Source organism: Gobio gobio, assembly GCF_949357685.1.
Source record: "Gobio gobio genome assembly, chromosome: 10".
NCBI lineage: Eukaryota > Metazoa > Chordata > Actinopteri > Cypriniformes > Gobionidae > Gobio > Gobio gobio.
Window position 1 is genome coordinate 55,071,684 of NC_137116.1, and position 26,914 is coordinate 55,098,597.

Here is a 26,914-nt window from a genome sequence, read left to right on the forward strand (position 1 = left end):
CACATACCTTTGCCTGCAGCTCCGGGGCCAACAGCGAGTACATAGGAAGCACGTAGAGCGGGATCGACGGATCCGCCTTCTCTTCTGACCACACACACACACACACACACATTAATTCACACACACAGTCAAACAGATTAAAGACAGCTGCATGTGTGCGAGAGTCTCACCCTGATCACTGTCTGGATGATCGCCCAGCTCCAGCTCAAGGTCTGAACCTTCATCATCATCATCTTCATCAATGCCCGCCTGACGATCCTCATCGCCCTCGTCCACGGGCAGAGCGGAGTAACTGTCCAGAGTGATCCTCGGGAGGGACTGAGAGAGAGAGAGAGAGTGAGAGAGAGTGAGTGAGAGAGAGTGAGAGAGAGTGAGAATACTGCACACTAATATGTGTGAGGGGCGTCGGTCTGAGGACCAGCACTGATTCCCAGAGCCTCAAGGGGAGAGTCTTTATTAAATGGTTATATCATTAAAAAAACACTGTTCATTGATCGTTAACTCATATGAATCTAATACTGATACCAGAACTTTCTAAAATGTATTGATAATGATGAAATAAATATGAGCTGTTGAGTGTTAGATATGATAGTTGTCATACCACATTCTTCTTCTTTGTTCTTCTGGACTTCTTCAGGTCTTCAGTTTCCATCGAATCTGAGAAAACACACTTCAGTTGTTAGTGTTGGGAAGTCTGCTCGGCTACTCAGGAGATGCTCTGCTCTGATTGGTCTGTTATGATTGGCCGACCCCCTAAAGCTCTTCCTCAGGTACAGTGATAAGGATAACGATAATGAGTTACCGTTTCAATTTGAGCTCAAGTCTAACTCTTTGGAAGTGCTTAAACCCCTTAAGCCCTACAGTGACATACACAACTTTAAAGACTCATAACTCCAAAACTATAGCAAGGAGAGTCAAATAGGGTATCATTATTTATATATAGGTATCATTTGTTACATCACTTTTTATATTTTTAGAAAATATACATTTTATTATATTTGGACAATCTATTGCTGAGAAACTGCTGATAACATTTTTGTGCCTGTCAGGTTATAATGCGTTATAATTCCATGAGTAATAACTTCTGATGCGAGTGACAGATTATAGTGTTCTTGGTCTCTTTTTAATCGTGTGAATCTGCAGGGGCCGGTTGCATAAACCGTTAAGACTAGTCTTACAAGTTAGACATACATTTTTTTCTTTAAGACTGTTCATAATTTTTTTTAATCAGTTACATAAAAACATAAGACTGGCCTAATTTGATACGATAAGTAAGACTGAATGCCACTTGCCTAACTGCTGGTGGCTCATACTAGATCTTAAGACACTGTCTTAAAGGGATAGTTCACCCAAAAATGAAAATGCTGAGAAAGGCTTCAGATAGGCCTCCATTGGCATTCAGTACATTTACACTCACAAGACCCATAAAAGGCACTTAAAACGTCGTTACAAAGTCCATCTCACCACAGTGACTCTACAATAATCTTACGATGCGACGACAATAGTTTTTGTGCGCAAAAAAAAATCAAAATAACACCTTTATCCAGCTTGTTCTTGTCTTCCGTGTGTGTCTCCACGACGCATGCGCGAGAATATGACGCAGATCCGGCGTTCGGGAATCCATGAAATACACACTTTAACCCGATTTTGAGAACTACGCCGAGACCTAAAGCACGATCAATGTAGAATTCAACAGCTTAGACACGCGCGTCTTCCTCTGCTTGTGAACAAATCTCTTCTGGGTCATGTGTCCGAACGCCGGATCTGCTCATATTCTCGCGCATGCGTCGTGGAGACACACACGGAAGACAAGAACAAGCTGGATAAAGGTGTTATTTAGATTTTTTTTGCGCACAAAAACTATTGTCGTCGCATCGTAAGATTATTGTAGAGTCACTGTGGTGAGATGGACTTTGTAACAACGTTTTAAGTGCCTTTTATGGGTCTTGGGAGTGTAAATGTACTGAATGCCAATGGAGGCCTATCTGAAGCCTTTCTCAGCATCAGCTTTACACTAAAATATCTTCATTTGTGTCTGAAGATGAACGGAGGTCTGACGGGTGTCGAACGACATGAGGGTGAGGAATTAATGACAGAATTTTCATTTTTGGGTGAACTAACCCTTTAACTTAATGGCTTAGTTTATGCAACTGGCCCCTGCTGTAAATAAGGGTGTGCCATTTCTAACGATCAGATCATGTTTCATGAAGTTATCAGCGAAAACGCCAAGTCTAAGCAACTGTTATTTTTGTACTCCGCTCATGTGCGTCTGTGCTGTTTTGTGTGTGTCATATTTCAACGAGGAATATCTTTAGATCTAAAAGACAGATTGTGGTGACTTTGGGCTCTTTTTAATCGTGAGGAATCTGCTGTACATAATGATGTGCCATTATCCACGTTTCATGAAGTTAAGAGTGAAAAATGCCACGTGAATGCCGCATCAGTATATTATTTACATATGGGTCTTGCAGGACTTAACTTACAAAAATTTGCTGAAAATTTAGTCAAAGCCCACAACAAATAGGCTTGTTGTATTCTGCTCCATGAGACCTTTCAAATTACATATGACACATGACTATCTGAGCTGTATGATGTGATTGACACATTGCAGAACATAATACCCCCCCCCCCCTCCATAAATTATGATTTTTTTTTCTTTCTTCATTTTATCAGCAAATAACTCATCACTACTTTGGAGATAATCATAATGGCTACATCCATTGTAAAGCTTTCAAATGACACCTATTTTGTGTTGATCAATGCCGTAGTTTTGAAAAATAGGACAATTATTTTTTTCACAGCTAGGTGGCGCCCAGGGCGATACACTCCGTTTTAGATGAATAACTCAGCGCTCGTTTAGAGTTGGATAGATGCATTGAAAAGCTGAGATTCTAAGCTTTAAAATTATACCTATTTTGTGTCATTACGTTCACTGGTTGCTTAGTAACCCCCTGCGAATTGTTTCGGTACACATCGGGTTTAAAGTGGATTTGCTTTGGTAGCAGAAAACAGTTTGAGTTTGAGGGCGGGACAAAGTAGACGCAGTTCACGGGCAGCCAATGAAAACCATAAGCTGGCATTATGCAAACTTGTTTATAGTAGGTATGTCACATTACACACTACATGAACGGTCATATCCCATAAAGCATACGGGTGCTGTGTGTGTGTGTGTGTGTGTGTGTGGGGGCATGTTTTTGTGAAATATCAGGACACAAATGTGTATAATGACATGGGTATTACAAAAAGAGGGTGAAATATGAGGACGTTCCCCATGTCCTCACTTTCAAAATGCTTATAAATCACAGAATAAGGTTTTTTTTCACAGAAAGTAAACTGCACAGTCTCCTGTGAGGGGTAGGTTTAGGGGCAGTGTGTGTGTGTGTGTGTGTGTGTGTGTGTGTGTGTGTGTGTGTGTGTGTGTGTGTGTGTGTGTGTGTGTGTGATGGGTAGGTTTAGGGGCAGGGGCAGTGTGTGTGTGTGTGTGTGTGTGTGTGATGGGTAGGTTTAGTGGCAGGGGCAGTGTGTGTGTGTGTGTGTGTGTGTGTGTGTGTGTGTGAGATGGGTAGGTTTAGTGGCAGGGGCAGTGTGTGTGTGTGTGTGATGGGTAGGTTTAGGTTTAGGGGCAGGGGCAGTGTGTGTGTGTGTGTGTGTGTGTGTGTGTGTGTGTGTGTGTGTGTGTGTGTGTGTGTGTGTGTGTGTGTGTGTGTGTGTGTGTGTGTGATGGGTAGGTTTAGGGGCAGGGGCAGTGTGTGTGTGTGTGTGTGTGTGTGTGTGTGCGTGTGTGTGTGATGGGTAGGTTTAGGGGCAGGGGCAGTGTGTGTGTGTGTGTGTGTGTGTGTGTGATGGGTAGGTTTAGGGGCAGGGGCAGTGTGTGTGTGTGTGTGTGTGATGGGTAGGTTTAGGGGCAGGGGCAGTGTGTGTGTGTGTGTGTGTGTGTGTGTGTGTGTGTGTGTGTGTGTGTGTGTGTGTGTGTGTGTGTGTGTGTGTGTGTGTGTGATGGGTAGGTTTAGGGGCAGGGGCAGTGTGTGTGTGTGTGTGTGTGTGTGTGTGTGATGGGTAGGTTTAGGGGCAGTGTGTGTGTGTGTGTGATGGGTAGGTTTAGGGGCAGGGGCAGTGTGTGTGTGTGTGTGTGTGTGTGATGGGTAGGTTTAGGGGCAGTGTGTGTGTGTGTGTGTGTGTGTGTGTGTGTGTGTGTGTGTGTGTGTGTGTGTGTGTGTGTGTGTGTGTGTGTGTGTGTGTGTGTGTGTGTGTGTGTGTGTGTGTGTGTGTGTGTGTGTGTGTGTGTGTGTGTGTGTGTGTGATGGGTAGGTTTAGGGGCAGGGTCAGTGTAAGGGGATAGAAAATACGGTTTGTACGGTATAAAAACCATTACGCCTATGGAATGTCCTCACATTTCACTAAAACAAACATGTGTGTGTGTGTGTGTGTGTGTGTGTGTGTGTGTGTACCTGTGTGCCCTCGGTTGGGTCTGTAAGGGAACGCTTTCCTCAGTCTGCGACACACAGAATGGACCTCAGCTTGACCAGTCAGAAACACCAGAATGCCCCCTACAACAACACACATGTTCAGACTGCGTTCACTGCTGTGTGTGTGTGTGTGTGTGTGTGTGTGTGTGTGTGTGTGTGTGTGTGTGTGTGTGTGTGTGTGTGTGTATCGTGTGTTAAACCCACCTGGCGGCAGCATGCGGTGAATCTTGCAGATCTTGCGGAAAGCTTCTCCAGTGTAGTTGTCCACTGGTGTGTGTTTATTGAAATGAACCGTGACCGCAAACTGCCGGGCCTCCACCTACAGACACATCCAGTGTTAAAACACACACGTCATGGGAGAGAAACAGAACATCCCGAACTGTGTGTTTGGTCACCTGACCCTTGAGCAGAGGTGGACAGTAAGTACATTTACTCGAGTGCTGTACTTAAGTACACTTTTTGAGTATCTGTACTTTACTGAAGTATTATTTTTTAGGGAAACTTTTACTTTAACTTCACTACATTTGAAAGACAAATATTGTACTTTTTACTCCACTACATTTCTATCAAGATCCTCGAAGTCAAAAGTTGTTTCTGTAGCAGCTTTGCAAGTCAGTGGATGATTTTTTTTTTTTTTTTTGCAAAATGTAAATGTCTGGGAGAAAGAGAAGCATAGACATATGGATGAATCTGAGAAAGCCTGATGAAAGAGCTCAGTCTGTTTTGTTGTGCCTCTGAGATGAGCACGAGCACTGAATAGAGCTTACTTTTGTGTGTTTTTCGCACTTAAACAGACCAATACACACAAAATGTCACAATTTTTATTTTGGAAAGTATTCACGTAAACAAAGTTGATTATGTCTTAAGTGAACGTAAACAGTTGGGGGAATATCGGATGTGTATCAGTGTGTAGGATTTGTGCATTCTGCCTTAAAGTGACAGCAGCTTTGTAACTTTTAAGTATTTAAATGAGTTCAAGGTGGTCGGATGGAGCATCACTGACTGGCTTAAACCACCAGGGCATAGCGTACATTTATACAATAATGCAACAATAATGAAATAATGCATTGACATAAAAAAGGAAATTTACTTTTGATACTTAAGTACTTTTAAAAGCAAGTACTTCTGTACTTTTACTTAAGTAAAAATAGTTTTTAACAACTTTCACTTGTAACAGAGTAATATTTGACTAGTAGTACTTTTACTTTCACTCGAGTAATGGAGTTGTGTAGTTTGTCCAGCTCTGCCCGTGAGAATGAGGAGGTTATACTGGCACCTTGATGACGGGCGGAGGGCAGCGGAAGAGCCTCTTGTTCTCCGTGAAGTCCTCCACACGCAGAGTCGCCGACATGATGATCAGCTTCATGGGTAAGCCTCTCTGAGAGTCACAGATCACGTTATACACACTCCCAACACACACTCACCTGACCATCGCGTGTGTGTGTGTGTGTGTGTGTTAATGCATGTTACCTTGTTGCGGAGGGGGACGATGCGCGACAGGAGGCCGATGAGGATATCGGTGTACACACTGCGCTCATGAGCCTCATCGATGATGATCACATTATACTTCTGCAGCAGGAAGTCCTGCAACACACACACACACACACACACACACACACACACACGAGTCATTTCGAGACGAGGGACGACCCTTCTGACCATGAGCCGGACGCCTTAAACTAGCAGAAGTGGATTCAGACACGCCCCCGAGGTCAGATCAGTGGAATATGACCCCCGAGGTCAGATCAGTGGAATATGACCCCTGAGGTCAGATCAGTGGAATATGACCCCTGAGGTCAGATCAGTGGAATATGACCCCTGAGGTCAGATCAGTGGAATATGACCCCTGAGGTCAGCACGTGTTTATATTCATGAGCAGGGCTTGACTTTTGACCCCTGGAGAAAGCTAAACACTGAATATATCAGGATTGTTAGCTAAACCTTTGGAGAACATCCAGGAAATAAAGTCTATAAACTTTACAATACAAACTCAAGAAAGTAAATATAATAAAACTTCACATAAAAACAAGACATAGAATTAAATCATGTAATATAATGTGTGTGGAGCGTGTTTGTCTGTGTGTGTGTGTGTGTAGTTTGTGTGTGTTAGTCTGTGTGTGTGTGTAGTGTGTGTGTGTTAGTCTGTGTGTGTGTGGGCATGTTTTTGTGAAATATCAGGACACAAATGTGTATAATGACATGGGTATTACAAAAAGAGGGTGAAATATGAGGACGTTCCCCATGTCCTCACTTTTCAAAATGCTTATAAATCACAGAATTAGTTTTTTTCACAGAAAGTAAACTGCACAGTCTCCTGTGAGGGTAGGTTTAGGGGCAGGGGCAGTGTGTGTGTGTGTGTGTGTGTGTGTGTGTGTGTGTGTGTGTGTGTGTGTGTGTGTGTGTGTGTGTGTGTGTGTGTGTGTGTGTGTGTGTGTGTGTGTGTGTGTGATGGGTAGGTTTAGGGGTAGTGTGTGTGTGTGTGTGTGTGTGTGATGGGTAGGTTTAGGGGCAGGGGCAGTGTGTGTGTGTGTGTGTGTGATGGGTAGGTTTAGGGGTAGTGTGTGTGTGTGTGTGTGTGTGTGTGTGTGTGTGTGTGTGTGTGTGTGTGTGTGTGTGTGTGTGTGTGATGGGTAGGTTTAGGGGTAGTGTGTGCGTGTGTGTGTGTGATGGGTAGGTTTAGGGGTAGTGTGTGTGTGTGTGTGTGTGTGTGTGTGTGTGTGTGTGTGTGTGTGTGTGTGTGTGTGTGTGTGTGTGTGTGTGTGTGTGTGTGTGTGTGTAGTCTGTGTGTGTGGAGTGTGTTTGTTATGGAGTCAAAATAATGCCTTAAAGTTTTGCACAAGAATAAAGTTTTGCAAAAGAAAAATAAAGTATTGAGAGAGAAAAAATACGTTTTGCAAACAAAAATAAAGATTCGCAAAAGTGGTTTCATTTGCAACGCAACTTCTACTCTGCGTTTCAGTCAGTGTGTGTGCGATACTGTTTTCCCCTTTGCGCTTCACTTTTCTGCGCGTGTCACTTTATGGCACTGTTTTGACGTGGGGGTGGAGTCAAGAAACTGGGGCGTGTTTAGCGGACATGGTCAAATGGTGTTTGTCTGTGTGTGTGTGTGTGTAGTCTGTGTGCGTGGTGTGTGTGTGTGTGTGTGTGTGTGTGTGTGTGTGTGTTACCTTCTGAATTTCTTTCAGCAGAACGCCGTCTGTCATAAACTTGATCTGTGTGTCTTCTGTCACATTCCCTTCATACCTGATCTGATAAGACACCACCCTGAACACACACACACACACACACACACACACACACACACACACACACTTCAGTTAAAGCCGCTCAGACTTCATCAGGATGTTTGTGTCTATAATAACAGGACAGTGGATTAACTGAGCATCTTAAAGTCAACATGAGAATCATTTTAAACCTTAAAAACCGACACACTCTGATAATAATCATAACTGTGTTGATCATCAGATCCTCATATGAGAATGATTAGTGAAGGGTCGTGTGCAGTGGTTAAATTGGCTTTTGTAGGGAGGGGAGCCCTTATTTACGGAGAATGGTCATTCAAAATCGCACAGGAAAAAGACTTAATGTGTTTTTACACCAAAGGGGCTGTTTTTCCAGTATTAATGTGTAAGGTAGGGTTGAGCAGTTATTCAAACAAAGAGAAATACTTTACAGTTCACTTAGTGCCATAGGCAGGGTTTTTTAAATCAGAGAGGTCCCAAATTTGATGTAGTTTGGGGGGTTTGAGAAAATGTTGATTTCTCTGATCTACATATGTGCATTTTTAATAAGTTTAAAGGCCAAAAAAACGTATAATAAAAAGCTTTCAAAACCATGTCAGTGGGCAGTAGATTATTTGACAATACCTCCCTAAAGATGAGCTCTGACTGTAGTCTTTTCATTTTCGTCTGTGTCCTGGAAAAGTGTTGGGAACTTTTTTTGACCAAAGAGCCATTTTTTTCATTTTTGGTAAATGCATTTTTCCAAAAGAGCCACAGTAAAAAATGATATAAAATTATTATTAAAAAGCTTTTTTTTTTCAATAGAATGTCAACAGTAGTAATTATTAGGTCCATAACTAAAAACAAACAATTATGCAGCAAACAATAAATAAGTTGCAAAATGGAATTAATTGTGCAGGGCTTTCACTGTGAGGTTGACCAACTGATGAGTATAAATCCTCTTGGTGTGTGTGAGCGTCCACAGTGCTTACATCTGCTATGTTTATGTGAATACTCGACTTGGCATGTTGATATATTTCTGTGTTTATTTGGCCGTTTAGGCGCGCAACCGAAGACAAAGGCTAGTGCGCGTGTCCGTTTGTCCGTGTTGCGCTCGGAGTGCGCGCACAGCATCCTGTCCGTAATTCAGTTGTCTTTCGTGACTTATCATGCTTTTATTATTTATTTTATCGTGACACTCGCGAACAGCACTGAACACACAACTTGAATATTATTATCATAAACTTGTCATTAACCTCAGTAGGCTGTACAACAGGGGAATTGTAATTGGCTGCTTTTTTCTGCAGATAACGGATCTCTGTTGATGTGTGTGTCTAATCTTTTTATCGATCATGTTAGTAATGTTGGTTATGTTAGATATGTTGGTAAAGTGTGAGAGACCTGGCGAGCCATAGGTTCCCGACCGCTGCTCTAGCCGTTGGCGGATCTCCATGGTAACGCACTGTTAGAATTGTGACGGTTTTACCTGATGGCTGTGGGCGCGGTGCTGAACCAGAGAACGCAGCGATTAATGCATTATGACGTCTGATAATTCCCTGTAGCCTGTATTTGCCAGGAGACGATCAATAATTAAAGTCTAATAACAATATTTCGTGCTGAAGGAGGCGGAGCTGAGCTCCAGCAGGGTGTGTTGTGGACCTGAGGAGGCGGAGCTGAGCTCCAGCAGGGTGTGTTGTGGACCTGAGGAGGCGGAGCTGAGCTCCAGCAGGGTGTGTTGTGGACCTGAGGAGGCGGAGCTGAGCTCCAGCAGGGTGTGTTGTGGACCTGAGGAGGCGGAGCTGAGCTCCAGCAGGGTGTGTTGTGGACCTGAGGAGGCGGAGCTGAGCTCCAGCAGGGTGTGTTGTGGACCTGAGGAGGCGGAGCTGAGCTCCAGCAGGGTGTGTTGTGGACCTGAGGAGGCGGAGCTGAGCTCCAGCAGGGTGTGTTGTGGACCTGAGGAGGCGGAGCTGAGCTCCAGCAGGGTGTGTTGTGGACCTGAGGAAGCGGAGCTGAGTGCGCTCCGGCCCAATTTAACCCCTGCTCATGTGACACTGAAGACAGGAGGAATGATGATCAATTGATCAATTCAGCTTTGAAACTACATTTATTTGAACTTAAATTTACATTAGGCTTGACTCAACTATGCTCAAATATTAAAATCATCATTATTATTATTATCATTATTGATGAATTGAAATCGTTTGTTTGGATTGTTTGGATTTGAACGGGCAAATGCTCAAGAGTTTATGATTGCATCATTAATGCGGTGATTATTAAGTTTCTGTATGTTTGGCAACAGCCCTAACTGACGGAGTGTGTGGCTTTTCATGTCTCAAACACGCGTGTAGCATGACCACATGTATGTCCATCAGGAGGAGCAAGAGTCCAGCGCTCTGTGAAGTCCCTCCAGCACATCTCACACACACTCTCTCTCACACACATCTCTCACACACATCTCTCACACACATCTCACACACACATCTCACACACACATCTCACACACACATCTCACACACACATCTCACACACACATCTCACACACACATCTCACACACACATCTCACACACACATCTCACACACACATCTCACACACTCTCAGTGAGAGATCTGGACCCTTCACGATCTGAGCCTGATGTGTGTGTTCCTACAGGAGTGTTTGAGATCAGCTACACACTCCATCCACACACACACAGCTGGAAGCCCCGCCCGTACCCGCTGGGTAAGTTCATCTCTGTGGCCACACGCTGAGACATGCTGACCGCCGCCACTCTCCTGGGCTCCGTCACACCGATGATGCGGCCGCCACTGAGAAACAGAGACAGAGACAGTGAGAGGCAGACCACACACACACACACACACACCACACAGACGACACACACACGTTTGTTTTTGTGAAATGTGAGGACATTCCATAGGCGTAATGGTTTTTATACCGTACAAACCGTATTTTCTATCCCCTTACACTGACCCTGAACCTACCCATCACACACACACACACACACACACATACACACACACACACACTGCCCCTGCCCCTAAACCTACCCATCACACACACACACACACACACACACACTGCCCCTGCCCCTAAACCTAACCCATCACAGGAGACTGTGCGGTTAACTTTCTGTGAAAAAAAACTTGTTCTGTGATTTATAAGCATTTTGAAAAGTGAGGACATGGGGAACGTCCTCATATTTTACCCTCTTTTTGTAATACCCATGTCATTATACACATTTGTGTCCTGATATTTCACAAAAACATGCCCACACACACACACACACACACCACACAGACGACACACACACACACACACACACACACACACACCACACAGACGACACACACACACACACACACACACACACACACACACCACACAGACGACACACACACACACACACCACACACACACACACACACACACACACACACACACACACACACACACACCACACAGACGACACACACACACACCACACAGATGAGACACACACCACACAGACGACACACACACACACACACACACACACCACACAGATGACACACACACACACCACACAGATGAGACACACACCACACAGACGACACACACACACACACACACACACACACACACACACACACACACACACACACACGACACACACACACACACACACACACACCACACAGACGACACACACACACACACACACACCACACACACACACACATCACACAGATGAGACACACACACACACACACCACACAGGCGACACACACACACACACACACACACACAGACGACACACACACACGACACACACACACCACACAGACGACACACACACACACACACCACACAGACGACACACACACACCACACAGACGACACACACACACACCACACAGACGACACACCACACACACCACACAGACGACACACACACACACACACACACCACACAGACGACACACACACACGACACACACACACCACACAGACCACACACACACACACACACACCACACACACCACACAGACGACACACACACACACACACACACACCACACAGACGACACACACACACACACACACCACACAGACGACACAGACGACACAGACGACACAGACGACACAGACGACACACACACACACACCACACACACACCACACAGACGACACACACCACACACACACACACACACACACACAGACGACACACACCACACAGACGACACACACCACACAGATGAGACACACACCACACAGACGACACACACACACACACACACACCACACACACACACACACCACACAGACGACACACACAAACGACACACACACACACACACCACACAGACGAGACACACACACACACACAGACGACACACACACACCACACACCACACAGACGACACACACACACACACACACCACACAGATGAGACACACACACACACACACACCACACAGACGACACACACACACACACCACAGACGAGACACACACACACACACACACACACACACACACACAGACGACAAACACACACACACAGACGACACACACACACACACACACACAGACTACACACACACACTTCTGAGGCTACATCCTGTTGTTTCTCTCCCTTGTACTCTTCACTGGTGAGGATATTAAGGGTTTACTAAGAAAAGCAAAACCATCCTCAAGCCCGCCTGATGTTTTGCCGACTTCATTGCTGTTAAATGTGTTTGATTTAGTGGGACTGTACTTTATTAAACTGATCAATCTTTCCCTTTTAACCGGATCTGTGCCCAGCCTTTTTAAACAAGCTGTCGTCAGCCCCATACTGAAAAAACCCAGCTAATTACAGGCCTATACCTAAACTGCCTTTATCTAAAATCCTTGAGAGAGTAGAGGCGGAGCAGTTGAATGCATTCCTTGAAGGAAGAAAGTAGTTTAAACTGGTTCTCCTCTTACTTGAGTGACAGATCATTTTGTGTGTTCGCTAGTAACATTCTTTCAGAAATGCCCCACTGTCATGTGGAGTTCCTCAGGGCTCGGTTTTAGGTCCTATTTTGTTTTTAATGTACATTAGCCCTCTTGGTGAAATCATTCGAAATTTGAATAATGTGTCCTATCACTTTTATGCCGACGACATTCAGTTATACTGCTCATTTAAAGAGTCAGAGTTAGGCAAGTTAACGGAATCGCTGGAATGCATGTCTTGCATTAAGATCTGGTTAAATAATAATTACTTACAACTAAACACAAAAAAGACTGAAACCTTAAATCATTGCTCCAGACCATAAACAACCTCTAATTAAACAGCATCTCTGTTCCTTTGACTCAAACGTTCAGCTGAGCCTAAGAAACCTTGTGTTCAGTTCGACCAATCAGTGTCTCTGGATGGTCATTCAGAAACTGTTTTCATCATTTGAGAAATATCTCTAAACTGAGGTCTTTGTTGCCCAAAGCTACCATGGAGTTGATCATTCATGCTTTAATTTATTCACGTTTAGATTACTGTAATTCTCTTTTCACTTGCTTTAACAAATCTTCTGAGTCGTCTCCAAATGGTGCAAAAGCTGCAGCCAGGCTTTTAACAGGAACCAATAGAACGGCACACATTACTCCAATTTTATTTACATTCCATTGGCTGTCTGTTAACCCCTTAAACCCGCCCGCAACATTTTTTTACTAAGCAACCACTGAATGTAATAACATAAAATAGGTATAATTTTAAAGCTTATAACCTCAGCTTTTCAATGCATCTAAGCTTTAAAATGATATCCATCATGTGTTATTATATAATATATATATAATATACATAATATAATGTTTTATCAGCAGTTTCTCAGCAGAAGATTGTCCAAATGTAATAATTTATATTTTCTAAATATATTAAAAGTGTTTTAACAAATCATACAGACTTTTTGACTCTCCTTGCTATAGTTTGAGTTATGAGATGTCACTCAGAAAACAACAGTTTTGTAAATGTCAAGGACTGAACAAAAAGGCTACTTTTGGTCTAAATGATGTAACTTTTGATTATATCGCCACAAAATTTGATCCAGATGCAGACCACTCATAGGGGAACATCACCAAAAAATAATTTTCTTCTGCCCTATTGCCTTCCTGAGTTATTGAATGTTAAATAATAAATATTTGTAAAATTATTTAAAACATATTTTTAAAAATTGCCTTTTATCAGCAGTTTCTCAGCAATATATTGTCCAAATATAATACAATTTATATATTCTAAAAATATCAAAAGTTTTGTAACAAATGATTCCTACCATTTGACTCTCCTTGCTATAGTTTTGGAGTTATGAGTCTTTAAAGTTGTGTATGTCACTCAGACAAAAAAACTCTAAAAAACCCTTCAGGGCTTAAATACAGAATTGATTAGAACATTTTAGTTCTAACTTTTAGAGCATTACATGGTCAGACTCCCCAATATATCAGACCTGCTGTCACCATACTCTTCGTTCATTCGTTCATCTGTTGATTCTTTTAAAAAGCAGCTGAAGACACTTTTATTCAGACAAACTTTAGTTAATTTTGGGCTTTTATGTTTTGTTTTGGTGTTGTTTTAATTTTGTTAAATTGTATATACTTTGTAAAGCACTTTGTGATTTTTATCTGTGAAAGGTGCTATATAAATAAAGTTTACTTACTTACTTCTCACAGACGACACACACACACATCTCACAGACGACACACACATCACACAGACGACACACACATCACACAGACGACACACACACACACACCACACAGACGACACACACACACACACACACGGGTCACCTGGCGTATCCCGCCTCATACAGGAACTGAGGCACCTGAGTGGTTTTCCCGCTGCCCGTCTCTCCACACAGCACCACACACACACACACACTCGGGTCACCTGGCGTATCCCGCCTCGTACAGGAACTGAGGCACCTGAGTGTTTTCCCGCTGCCCGTCTCTCCACACAGCACCACACACACACACACACACACACACACACACACACACACACACACACACACTCGGGTCACCTGGCGTATCCCGCCTCATACAGGAACTGAGGCACCTGAGTGGTTTTCCCGCTGCCCGTCTCTCCACACAGCACCACACACACACACACACACACACACACACTCGGGTCACCTGGCGTATCCCGCCTCGTACAGGAACTGAGGCACCTGAGTGGTTTTCCCGCTGCCCGTCTCTCCACACAGCACCACACATACACACACACACACACACACACACACACACACACACACACACACACACACACACACACTCTGGTCACCTGGCGTATCCGGCTCATACAGGAACTGAGGCACCTGAGTGGTTTTCCCGCTGCCCGTCTCTCCACACAGCACCACACATACACACACACACACACACACACACACACTCTGGTCACCTGGCGTATCCCGCCTCATACAGGAACTGAGGCACCTGAGTGGTTTTCCCGCTGCCCGTCTCTCCACACAGCACCACACACACACACACACACACACACACACACACACACACACACACACACACACACACACACACACACACTCGGGTCACCTGGCGTATCCCGCCTCATACAGGAACTGAGGCACCTGAGTGGTTTTCCCGCTGCCCGTCTCTCCACACAGCACCACACACACACACACACACACACACACACACACACACACACACACACTCGGGTCACCTGGCGTATCCCGCCTCATACAGGAACTGAGGCACCTGAGTGGTTTTCCCGCTGCCCGTCTCTCCACACAGCACCACACACACACACACACACACACACACACACACACACACACACACACACACACACACACACACACACACACACACTCGGGTCACCTGGCGTATCCCGCCTCATACAGGAACTGAGGCACCTGAGTGGTTTTCCCGCTGCCCGTCTCTCCACACAGCACCACACACACACACACACACACACACACACACACACACACACACACACACACACACACACACACACACACACACACACACACTCGGGTCACCTGGCGTATCCCGCCTCATACAGGAACTGAGGCACCTGAGTGGTTTTCCCGCTGCCCGTCTCTCCACACAGCACCACACACACACACACACACACACACACACACACACACACACACACACACACACACACACACACACTCGGGTCACCTGGCGTATCCCGCCTCATACAGGAACTGAGGCACCTGAGTGGTTTTCCCGCTGCCCGTCTCTCCACACAGCACCACACACACACACACACACACACACACACACACACACACACACACACACACACACACACACACACACACACACACACACACTCGGGTCACCTGGCGTATCCCGCCTCATACAGGAACTGAGGCACCTGAGTGGTTTTCCCGCTGCCCGTCTCTCCACACAGCACCACACACTCATTCTCCCGCACCGCCTCCATGATCACCTGCTCCTCCGCCAGGATCGGCAGCCGAAGACGAGCCTCCTGCAATTCACACACACAGTGAGTTACACACACACAAAGAGCCACTGGAATAGAGCGGTAAATAAACAAACACAGCTGGTCTCATTATAGTGTGTGTGTGTTTAAATCACATTTACTAAGATTGAAATCAATTGCACTTATTGTGTACATGCACTGATCCTGCATTCATAAACACCTGCATGTCATTAAACTTTAAATCCAGAGTAACGTTTTAGCATGGAGAATCAAAAAGTTACAGTCAGAAGGTGCAATTAATTCTATTCAGGAAGATGGGGGGGATATTACGACAGATCCTGTCAAAATAAATAAGGTGTTTAGAGAATTTTTTAGTTCTTTATACAGCTCAGAATATACAGAAAGTCAGAAACAACAAGAAACCTTTTTAAATGAGATTAAAATTCCTGAGATCTCTAATGAGGTAAAAGACAATCTTGAAGTAGATTTATCAGAAGGGGAAATTTTAAGTGCTATTGAGAATTTGAGAGCAGGTCGATCTCCTGGACCAGACGGTATACCTATTGATTTCTATAAGAAATTTAAGAGAAAATTAGCCTCTCCCATTTTAAATATGTTTAAAGAATCATACCAAAAAGGTGTACTACCACCATCTTTAAGAGGTGCACTGATAATGCTCCTTCTTAAGCCCAACAAATTAAAAACAAAGTGTGAATCCTATCGTCCAATTTCATTATTAAACTCTGATACAAAAATACTTAGTAAGATATTGGCAAAAAGATTAGAAAATATTTTGCCAGATTTAGTGGACCGTGATCAGAATGGATTTGTGAAAGGCCGTCAGGGATTCCACAATGTCCGGATGCTGTTTCATATTTTACACTGTAAAAAGGGTTCTCCAGATACAGCAATTTTATCTTTAGACGCGGAAAAGGCCTTTGATAGGGTAGAGTGGCCTTACCTTTGGGAGGTTCTACAAAGGTTTGGTTTTGGGAAAGTATTTTGCTCATGGATTAAGTTATTGTATACACACCCTACGGCAGAGGTTATGACCAATGGAATAATTTCTAGGCTTTTTAAAGTAAATAGAGGCACCCGGCAGGGATGCCCTCTTTCACCACTTTTGTTTCTCTTGGCAATCGAACCACTTGCTATTGCTGTACGAGCTGAAAGGAACATAAGAGGAATTAGGATTGGCTCAATAACACACTGTATATCCCTATATGCAGATGACGTATTATTATTTCTCACAGAGCTCAGCCAATCTATTCCAGCTTTACTCAATCTTATTAAAAGGTTTGGGAAATTTTCTGGCTATAAGATTAATCCATCTAAAACCTCTATTTTATTTCTTAATCAAGAGGAAAAGTCAAAATTATCATACTTAACTTCCAGTCTTAACGTTACAGATTCATTTACATACTTAGGACTTCAGGTTATGTCAGATGTAGAAAAAATAACCACATTTAACTACAATGCCCTGACAAATTCAATTACTAAGTCTATAGATAGATGGTCAAGTTTACCAATCTCATTAATCGGTCGAATTAATATATTGAAGATGAATATACTTCCCAAATTACTCTATCATTTCCAAAATATCCCTTTGCCCCCCAATACTTTATTTTTCACCAACCTACGAAAAATGTTTATCCAGTTTATTTGGAATAATAAACATCCAAGAGTCTGGATATCTTTGCTTTACCTACCATACGATAGGGGCGGATTGAAACTCCCAAATATCCAATCATACTATTGGGCATCCCAGTTAAGGGCGATAATGTTTCATTTTTCGACAAACGCTCTTCCTAAATGGATAGAAATGGAAAATTCATTTGTGAAATCTAAGATTCCTTTTAATTTGTATCTTTATTCAGCCAATACAAAAACGTTACAGAAAAATTTGAGTGCAATTTCATTTAATCCAATAGTACTGAACATGATAAATGTCTGGGGGAAAGTACGAATTTATTTAAAAGAAAAAGAGTCTTTATCTGTATTTAGCCCAATATGGGGGAATGATAATTTTATACCTGGTCGAAAGGATTTAGGATTTCGACTCTGGGCTGAGAACGGTATGCGAAAAGTTAAAGACTTATACAAAGACGGTGTTCTAATGTCATTTGCTGACATTACTGACAAGTTCAAAATCCCTAAAAAACACTATTATAAATATTTGCAAATTAGGAATTTTATACGTACTGCCCGGGGACAAGGACTTGCTGAGCCAGAACTAACTAATCTGGAGGAATGTATATCAAAACCAAGCCAAGGTGGGGGACACATTTCTTGTTTATACAATATGCTGTTACTAGGTTCTCAGGAGTCATCGGCATCCAGATTAGCCATGTGGGAACAAGACCTCGGATTGAAAATAAATAAAGAAAAATGGGAACAAAAATGTCTAAAGGCCCAAACACAGACAGTTAGCAGCAGACTAAAACTAATACAATACAATTGGCTTATGCGTACTTATATTACTCCAGTAAAATTAAATAAAATATATGGCAACATACCAGATACTTGTTTTAAATGTAATAGTGAAAAAGGCACATTAATTCACTGCATGTGGGAATGTGATACAATAAAAGAATTTTGGAAAGAAATTAATAATATGATCCGGCATATAGTTTCGGTTAGATTACCAATGGATCCTGGATTTTTCATTCTTGATATTCATCCAGATAACTGGAATATTAAAAAGGACACTCAAGTACTGATTGACACGTTTATTCTACATGCCAAACGGCTCATCGCCATTTATTGGAAAAAGACAGAAAGGCCTACTATAACTCAATGGTTAAGAGAAATATCTTCATGCATTGCAATGGAAAAGATAACATATATTCTTAAAGATAAAGAGGACAAATTTAAGAGGATCTGGAGTCCCTTCTTATTATTTATTGAACATGAGGATATTAACCATATAATAGAGGAACAAAATGCTTGATTAGGTATTATATTCAATAATTAGTATTAAATGTATTTTATTGTGCAATATATTAACCCTATTTTATTGCTTATATTTCTGGGTATTGATTACTGTAATGTATTGTTAACTCTGGCCCTCTAAGTACATATTGTAGTACCCATTTGTACTATTGTAATTTTCTTGTAATACGAGCCCCTGTTTGTTTGTTTTGTTTGTTTTGTTTATGTACATTATATGTATTGTTACAGACATGTGATGTACATTTTTGTGTTTAAGAAAATGTAATAAAAAATACTATTACAAAATCCAGAGTAACGAAGCACATTTACTCGAGTGCTGAACTTAAGTCCACTTTTTGAGTATCTGTACTTTACTGAAGTATTATTTTTTAGGGAAACTTTTACTTCACTACATTTGAAAGACAAATATCATACTTTTTACTCCACTACATTTCTATCAAGATCCTCGAAGTCAAAAGTCGTTTCTGTAGCAGCTTTGCAAGTCAGTGGATGATTTTTCAGACAGCCTATAAGTTATCACTTTTGTAGGGTCATAATTTCCCAACATTTTTTGAACACTGATCAGTTTATAACAAAATGGAGGAAGACGGTTCCTCGGCACAGTGTGTGCACCCATGGCCATATTAGAAAGTACGTTTCAGTTTTCTGAAAAGATTAAAGATTAGTTTCGTTGGCATACACTTGATGCATGTCTCATAAAATGTTCAAAAATGTAAATGTCTGGGAGAAAGAGAAGCATAGACATATGGATGAATCTGAGAAAGCCTGATGAAAGAGCTCAGTCTGTTTTTTGTGCCTCTCAGATGAGCACGAGCACTGAATAGAGCTTACTTTTGTATGATTATGTCTTAAGTGAACGTAAACAGTTGGGGGAATATCGGATGTGTATCAGTGTGTAGGATTTGTGCATTCTGCCTTAAAGTGACAGTAGCTTTGTAACTTTTAAGTATTTAAATGAGTTCAAGGTGGTCGTATGGAGCATCACTGACTGGCTTAAACCACCAGGGCATAGCGTGCATTTATACAACAATAATGCAACAATAATGAAATAATGCATTGACATAAAAAAGGAAATTTACTTTTGATACTACTACAAAATCAAAAGTGACGAAACTTATTTTTAACGTAATATTGCAGTGTTTATTATAAATGATTTATCCATGCACATCACATCAGAATAACTTCCCCTCCCTCTTGCAGTGACTTCATCTCTTCTCTTTTCTGATAGGCGGGGCCACCTGTCACTCACATGAGATCCACACTCAAGCCCCGCCCTACATTTGTTCTTGTTTGAGAAGCGCTTCACTCGATATACGGCACACTAGAGGAGAAGAGCGCATCTCATGGCGATTTTAAACCAATCCTATACCTGAATCTCCGGAAGTCGATCCACAGGAATGAACACGGCAGGTTTAGAGTCCTCCTCCTCCTCCTCCTCCTTCTTCTTCTTCTTCTGCACTTCCTCTTTAACGTCCGTCTGTGTGTGTTTCAGCTCCTCTGTCAGCACCTGCTGCTCTCCTGTGGGCTCTTCCTCCTCCTCTTCCTCCTCTTCCTCCTCTTCGGATGACTCTGACTCAGATCGCTCATCCTCCTCCTCCTCCTCCTCCTCCTCCTCCTCCACCGCTCTTCTCCTCTTCCTGTTCGCTCCGCTCAAGCTGCTGATCTTCACAGTAGATGATTGGCCTTCCTCACCGTCGTCCGCAGATCTGCAAACACACACAGGAAACAGAAACATGAGCCAGACCATAGATATCCATAATAAAGGCTAGATGTCTCACGGCGGAGTCTCTAACGTCATCACTGGCGGCCATCTTGTCACAGGCCAGCTTTCTGGCGGCCATCTTGTCACAGGGCAGCTTGCTGGCGGGCTCCTGATGTGAGGCGAGTGATCTGAACACAAATACTCTTATCTCACTCAAATCTGGACGGATTTACAAATGGTTTGGTTTCTTAAAAACGTTATTAATGTGGCTATAATTCTGGACGATTTAACAAATTATGAATAATTTTTCATAAGTATGCAGTGTCATAACTACATCTCTGACGTTTATAACACCATTAAAACACAATGAGTGAGCGAGCTGAGTGTGACAAGATGGCCGCCAGGAGCGAGCGTCGACCTCCATTGGCCAGCAGCGGACGAGACATCTAGCCTTGATTATGTATATCTATGCGGCGGACGGGCGATGTGTGACATCATCTGTGAGGCGGATCTCTCACTCTTTGGGCTGGTAGAGTTTGTCTCCGGTGCCCAGTCTGGCGGTGGTGTAGAGCAGCTTGAGCTCAGCCTCAGGAAGCTGGACCTCGGCGAGCTTAGAGAAGATCTCCGCTCTCTGTGGACACACACACACACACACACACACACATCACATCCCGTACGAATCACACACAGCACCAGTGACACAATCTCACACTCGCTCGCTCTTACATGGGCTTTCTTCTCTTTCAGCTCCAGAACTTTCTCCAGGTTCTTCCGCTGTTTCTTCGTCAGGGCTTTCTTCCTGCACACCGGATGAGCCACCTTTAGTTTCTTGGTTCTGGAGGCGGGCAGAACCAGAGCATTACAGTCATCCACTCCTTTTAGAGCAGCTCCATCTGCACACAATCACACAATAACAACACAATAACACACTACACTACTTCATCATCATCATCATCACACAATAACAACACAATAACACACTACACTACTTCATCATCATCACACAATAACACACTACACTACTTCATCATCATCACACAATAACACACTACACTACTTCATCATCATCACACAATAACAACACAATAACACACTACACTACTTCATCATCATCACACAATAACACACTACACTACTTCATCATCATCATCACAATAACAACACAATAACACACTACACTACTTCATCATCATCACACAATAACACACTACACTACTTCATCATCATCATCACAATAACAACACAATAACACACTACACTACTTCATCATCATCACACAATAACACACTACACTACTTCATCATCATCATCACAATAACAACACAATAACACACTACACTACTTCATCATCATCACACAATAACACACTACACTACTTCATCATCATCATCATCATCACAATAACAACACAATAACACACTACACTACTTCATCATCATCACACAATAACACACTACACTACTTCATCATCATCATCACAATAACAACACAATAACACACTACACTACTTCATCATCATCACACAATAACACACTACACTACTTCATCATCATCATCATCACAATAACAACACAATAACACACTACACTACTTCATCATCATCACACAATAACACACTACACTACTTCATCATCATCATCATCACAATCACAACACAATAACACACTACACTACTTCATCATCATCATCATCACAATCACAACACAATAACACACTACACTACTTCATCATCATCACACAATAACACACTACACTACACTACTTCATCATCATCACACAATAACACACTACACTACTTCATCATCATCATCATCACAATCACAACACAATAACACACTACACTACTTCATCATCATCACACAATAACACACTACACTACACTACTTCATCATCATCACACAATAACACACTACACTACACTACTTCATCATCATCACACAATAACACACTACACTACACTACTTCATCATCATCACAATCACAACACAATAACACACTACACTACTTCATCATCATCATCATCACAATCACAACACAATAACACACTACACTACTTCATCATCATCACACAATAACACACTACACTACTTCATCATCATCATCACAATAACAACACAATAACACACTACACTACTTCATCATCATCACACAATAACACACTACACTACTTCATCATCATCATCACAATAACAACACAATAACACACTACACTACTTCATCATCATCACACAATAACACACTACACTACTTCATCATCATCATCATCATCACAATAACAACACAATAACACACTACACTACTTCATCATCATCACACAATAACACACTACACTACTTCATCATCATCATCACAATAACAACACAATAACACACTACACTACTTCATCATCATCACACAATAACACACTACACTACTTCATCATCATCATCATCATCACAATAACAACACAATAACACACTACACTACTTCATCATCATCACACAATAACACACTACACTACTTCATCATCATCATCATCACAATCACAACACAATAACACACTACACTACTTCATCATCATCATCATCACAATCACAACACAATAACACACTACACTACTTCATCATCATCACACAATAACACACTACACTACACTACTTCATCATCATCACACAATAACACACTACACTACTTCATCATCATCATCATCACAATCACAACACAATAACACACTACACTACTTCATCATCATCACACAATAACACACTACACTACACTACTTCATCATCATCACACAATAACACACTACACTACACTACTTCATCATCATCACACAATAACACACTACACTACACTACTTCATCATCATCACAATCACAACACAATAACACACTACACTACTTCATCATCATCATCATCACAATCACAACACAATAACACACTACACTACTTCATCATCATCACACAATAACACACTACACTACATCATCATCATCATCATCACAATAACAACACAATAACACACTACACTACATCATCATCATCATCACACAATAACACACTACACTACATCATCATCATCACAATAACAACACAATAACACACTACACTACTTCATCATCATCACACAATAACACACTACACTACATCATCATCACACAATAACACACTACACTACATCATCATCATCATCATCACAATAACAACACAATAACACACTACACTACTTCATCATCATCACACAATAACACACTACACTACTTCATCATCATCATCATCACAATCACAACACAATAACACACTACACTACTTCATCATCATCACACAATAACACACTACACTACATCATCATCATCATAATCACAATAACAACACAATAACACACTACACTACTTCATCATCATCACAATAACAACACAATAACACACTACACTACTTCATCATCATCACACAATAACACACTACACTACTTCATCATCATCACACAATAACACACTACACTACTTCATCATCATCATCATCACAATAACAACACAATAACACACTACACTACTTCATCATCATCATCATCATCATCATCACAATAACACACTACACTACATCATCATCATCATCATCATCATCATCACAATAACACACTACACTACATCATCATCATCATCATCATCATCATCATCACAATAACAACACAATAACACACTACACTACTTCATCATCATCACAATAACAACACAATAACACACTACACTACTTCATCATCATCACAATAACAACACAATAACACACTACACTACTTCATCATCATCACACAATAACACACTACACTACTTCATCATCATCACACAATAACACACTACACTACTTCATCATCATCATCATCACAATAACAACACAATAACACACTACACTACTTCATCATCATCATCATCACAATAACACACTACACTACATCATCATCATCATCATCATCATCATCATCATCACAATAACACACTACACTACATCATCATCATCATCATCAACACAATAACACACTACACTACTTCATCATCATCATCATCATCATCATCACAATAACACACTACACTACATCATCATCATCATCACAATAACAACACAATAACACACTACACTACTTCATCATCATCACAATAACAACACAATAACACACTACACTACTTCATCATCATCACACAATAACACACTACACTACTTCATCATCATCACACAATAACACACTACACTACTTCATCATCATCATCATCATCATCACAATAACAACACAATAACACACTACACTACTTCATCATCATCACACAATAACACACTACACTACATCATCATCATCATCACAATAACACACTACACTACATCATCATCACAATAACAACACAATAACACACTACACTACATCATCATCACAATAACAACACAATAACACACTACACTACTTCATCATCATCATCATCACAATAACAACACAATAACACACTACACTACTTCATCATCATCACACAATAACACACTACACTACATCATCATCATCATCACAATAACACACTACACTACATCATCATCACAATAACAACACAATAACACACTACACTACATCATCATCACAATAACAACACAATAACACACTACACTACTTCATCATCATCATCATCACAATAACAACACAATAACACACTACACTACTTCATCATCATCACACAATAACACACTACACTACACTACTTCATCATCATCATCATCACAATAACAACACAATAACACACTACACTACTTCATCATCATCATCATCACAATAACAACACAATAACACACTACACTACTTCATCATCATCATCATCACAATAACAACACAATAACACACTACACTACTTCATCATCATCATCATCACAATAACAACACAATAACACACTACACTACTTCATCATCATCATCATCACAATCACAACACAATAACACACTACACTACTTCATCATCATCATCATCACAATAACAACACAATAACACACTACACTACTTCATCATCATCATCATCACAATAACAACACAATAACACACTACACTACTTCATCATCATCATCATCATCACAATAACAACACAATAACACACTACACTACTTCATCATCATCACACAATAACACACTACACTACATCATCATCATCATCACAATAACAACACAATAACACACTACACTACTTCATCATCATCATCACAATAACAACACAATAACACACTACACTACATCATCATCATCATCACAATAACAACACAATAACACACTACACTACATCATCATCATCACACAATAACACACTACACTACATCATCATCATCACACAATAACACACTACACTACATCATCATCATCACACAATAACAACACAATAACACACTACACTACTTCATCATCATCATCACAATAACAACACAATAACACACTACACTACATCATCATCATCACACAATAACACACTACACTACATCATCATCATCACACAATAACACACTACACTACATCATCATCATCACAATAACAACACAATAACACACTACACTACATCATCATCATCATCACAATAACAACACAATAACACACTACACTACATCATCATCATCACACAATAACACACTACACTACATCATCATCATCATCACAATAACAACACAATAACACACTACACTACTTCATCATCATCATCACAATAACAACACAATAACACACTACACTACATCATCATCATCATCACAATAACAACACAATAACACACTACACTACATCATCATCACACAATAACACACTACACTACATCATCATCATCACACAATAACACACTACACTACATCATCATCATCACAATAACAACACAATAAAACTTCAGAGGGTTTCCTGTGTGTGTGTGTGTGTGTGTGTGTGTGTGTGTGTGTGTGTGTGTGTGTGTGTGTGTGTGTGTGTGTGTGTGTGTGTGTGTCGCTTTTACATTTGGCTCAGACACATCCAGAGCTTAAGAGGTTAAACCCTGCTTTAATTCTGAATTTTCACTGAGAAAAGCATTTCAAAAGCTTTATTATAATATAACAAGAAAACACAATAAAACAATGATTTAAAAAATAATAATGACAATAAATTGTACTTTGTTTTGTGATCATTTTATAATTACCGGTAT

General features: G+C 41.3%; 1 protein-coding gene across 1 annotated transcript in view; it reads right to left on the minus strand.

The window, feature by feature from the left end:
* dhx37 (DEAH (Asp-Glu-Ala-His) box polypeptide 37) overlaps nucleotides 1-26,914 on the minus strand; it is a 50,165-nt gene that overhangs the window by 21,909 nt on the left and 1,342 nt on the right. Inside the window, exons 3-15 of the mRNA XM_079827827.1 lie at nucleotides 21,482-21,648; nucleotides 21,274-21,386; nucleotides 20,423-20,759; nucleotides 15,998-16,146; nucleotides 10,401-10,493; nucleotides 7,634-7,730; nucleotides 5,937-6,050; nucleotides 5,743-5,844; nucleotides 4,671-4,785; nucleotides 4,449-4,547; nucleotides 602-657; nucleotides 171-318; nucleotides 8-84 (exon numbers count right to left, since the gene is read on the minus strand). Of these exons, the coding sequence (XP_079683953.1) occupies nucleotides 8-84; nucleotides 171-318; nucleotides 602-657; nucleotides 4,449-4,547; nucleotides 4,671-4,785; nucleotides 5,743-5,844; nucleotides 5,937-6,050; nucleotides 7,634-7,730; nucleotides 10,401-10,493; nucleotides 15,998-16,146; nucleotides 20,423-20,759; nucleotides 21,274-21,386; nucleotides 21,482-21,648 (1,667 nt within the window). The remainder of the gene's footprint in view (nucleotides 1-7; nucleotides 85-170; nucleotides 319-601; nucleotides 658-4,448; nucleotides 4,548-4,670; nucleotides 4,786-5,742; nucleotides 5,845-5,936; nucleotides 6,051-7,633; nucleotides 7,731-10,400; nucleotides 10,494-15,997; nucleotides 16,147-20,422; nucleotides 20,760-21,273; nucleotides 21,387-21,481; nucleotides 21,649-26,914) is intronic.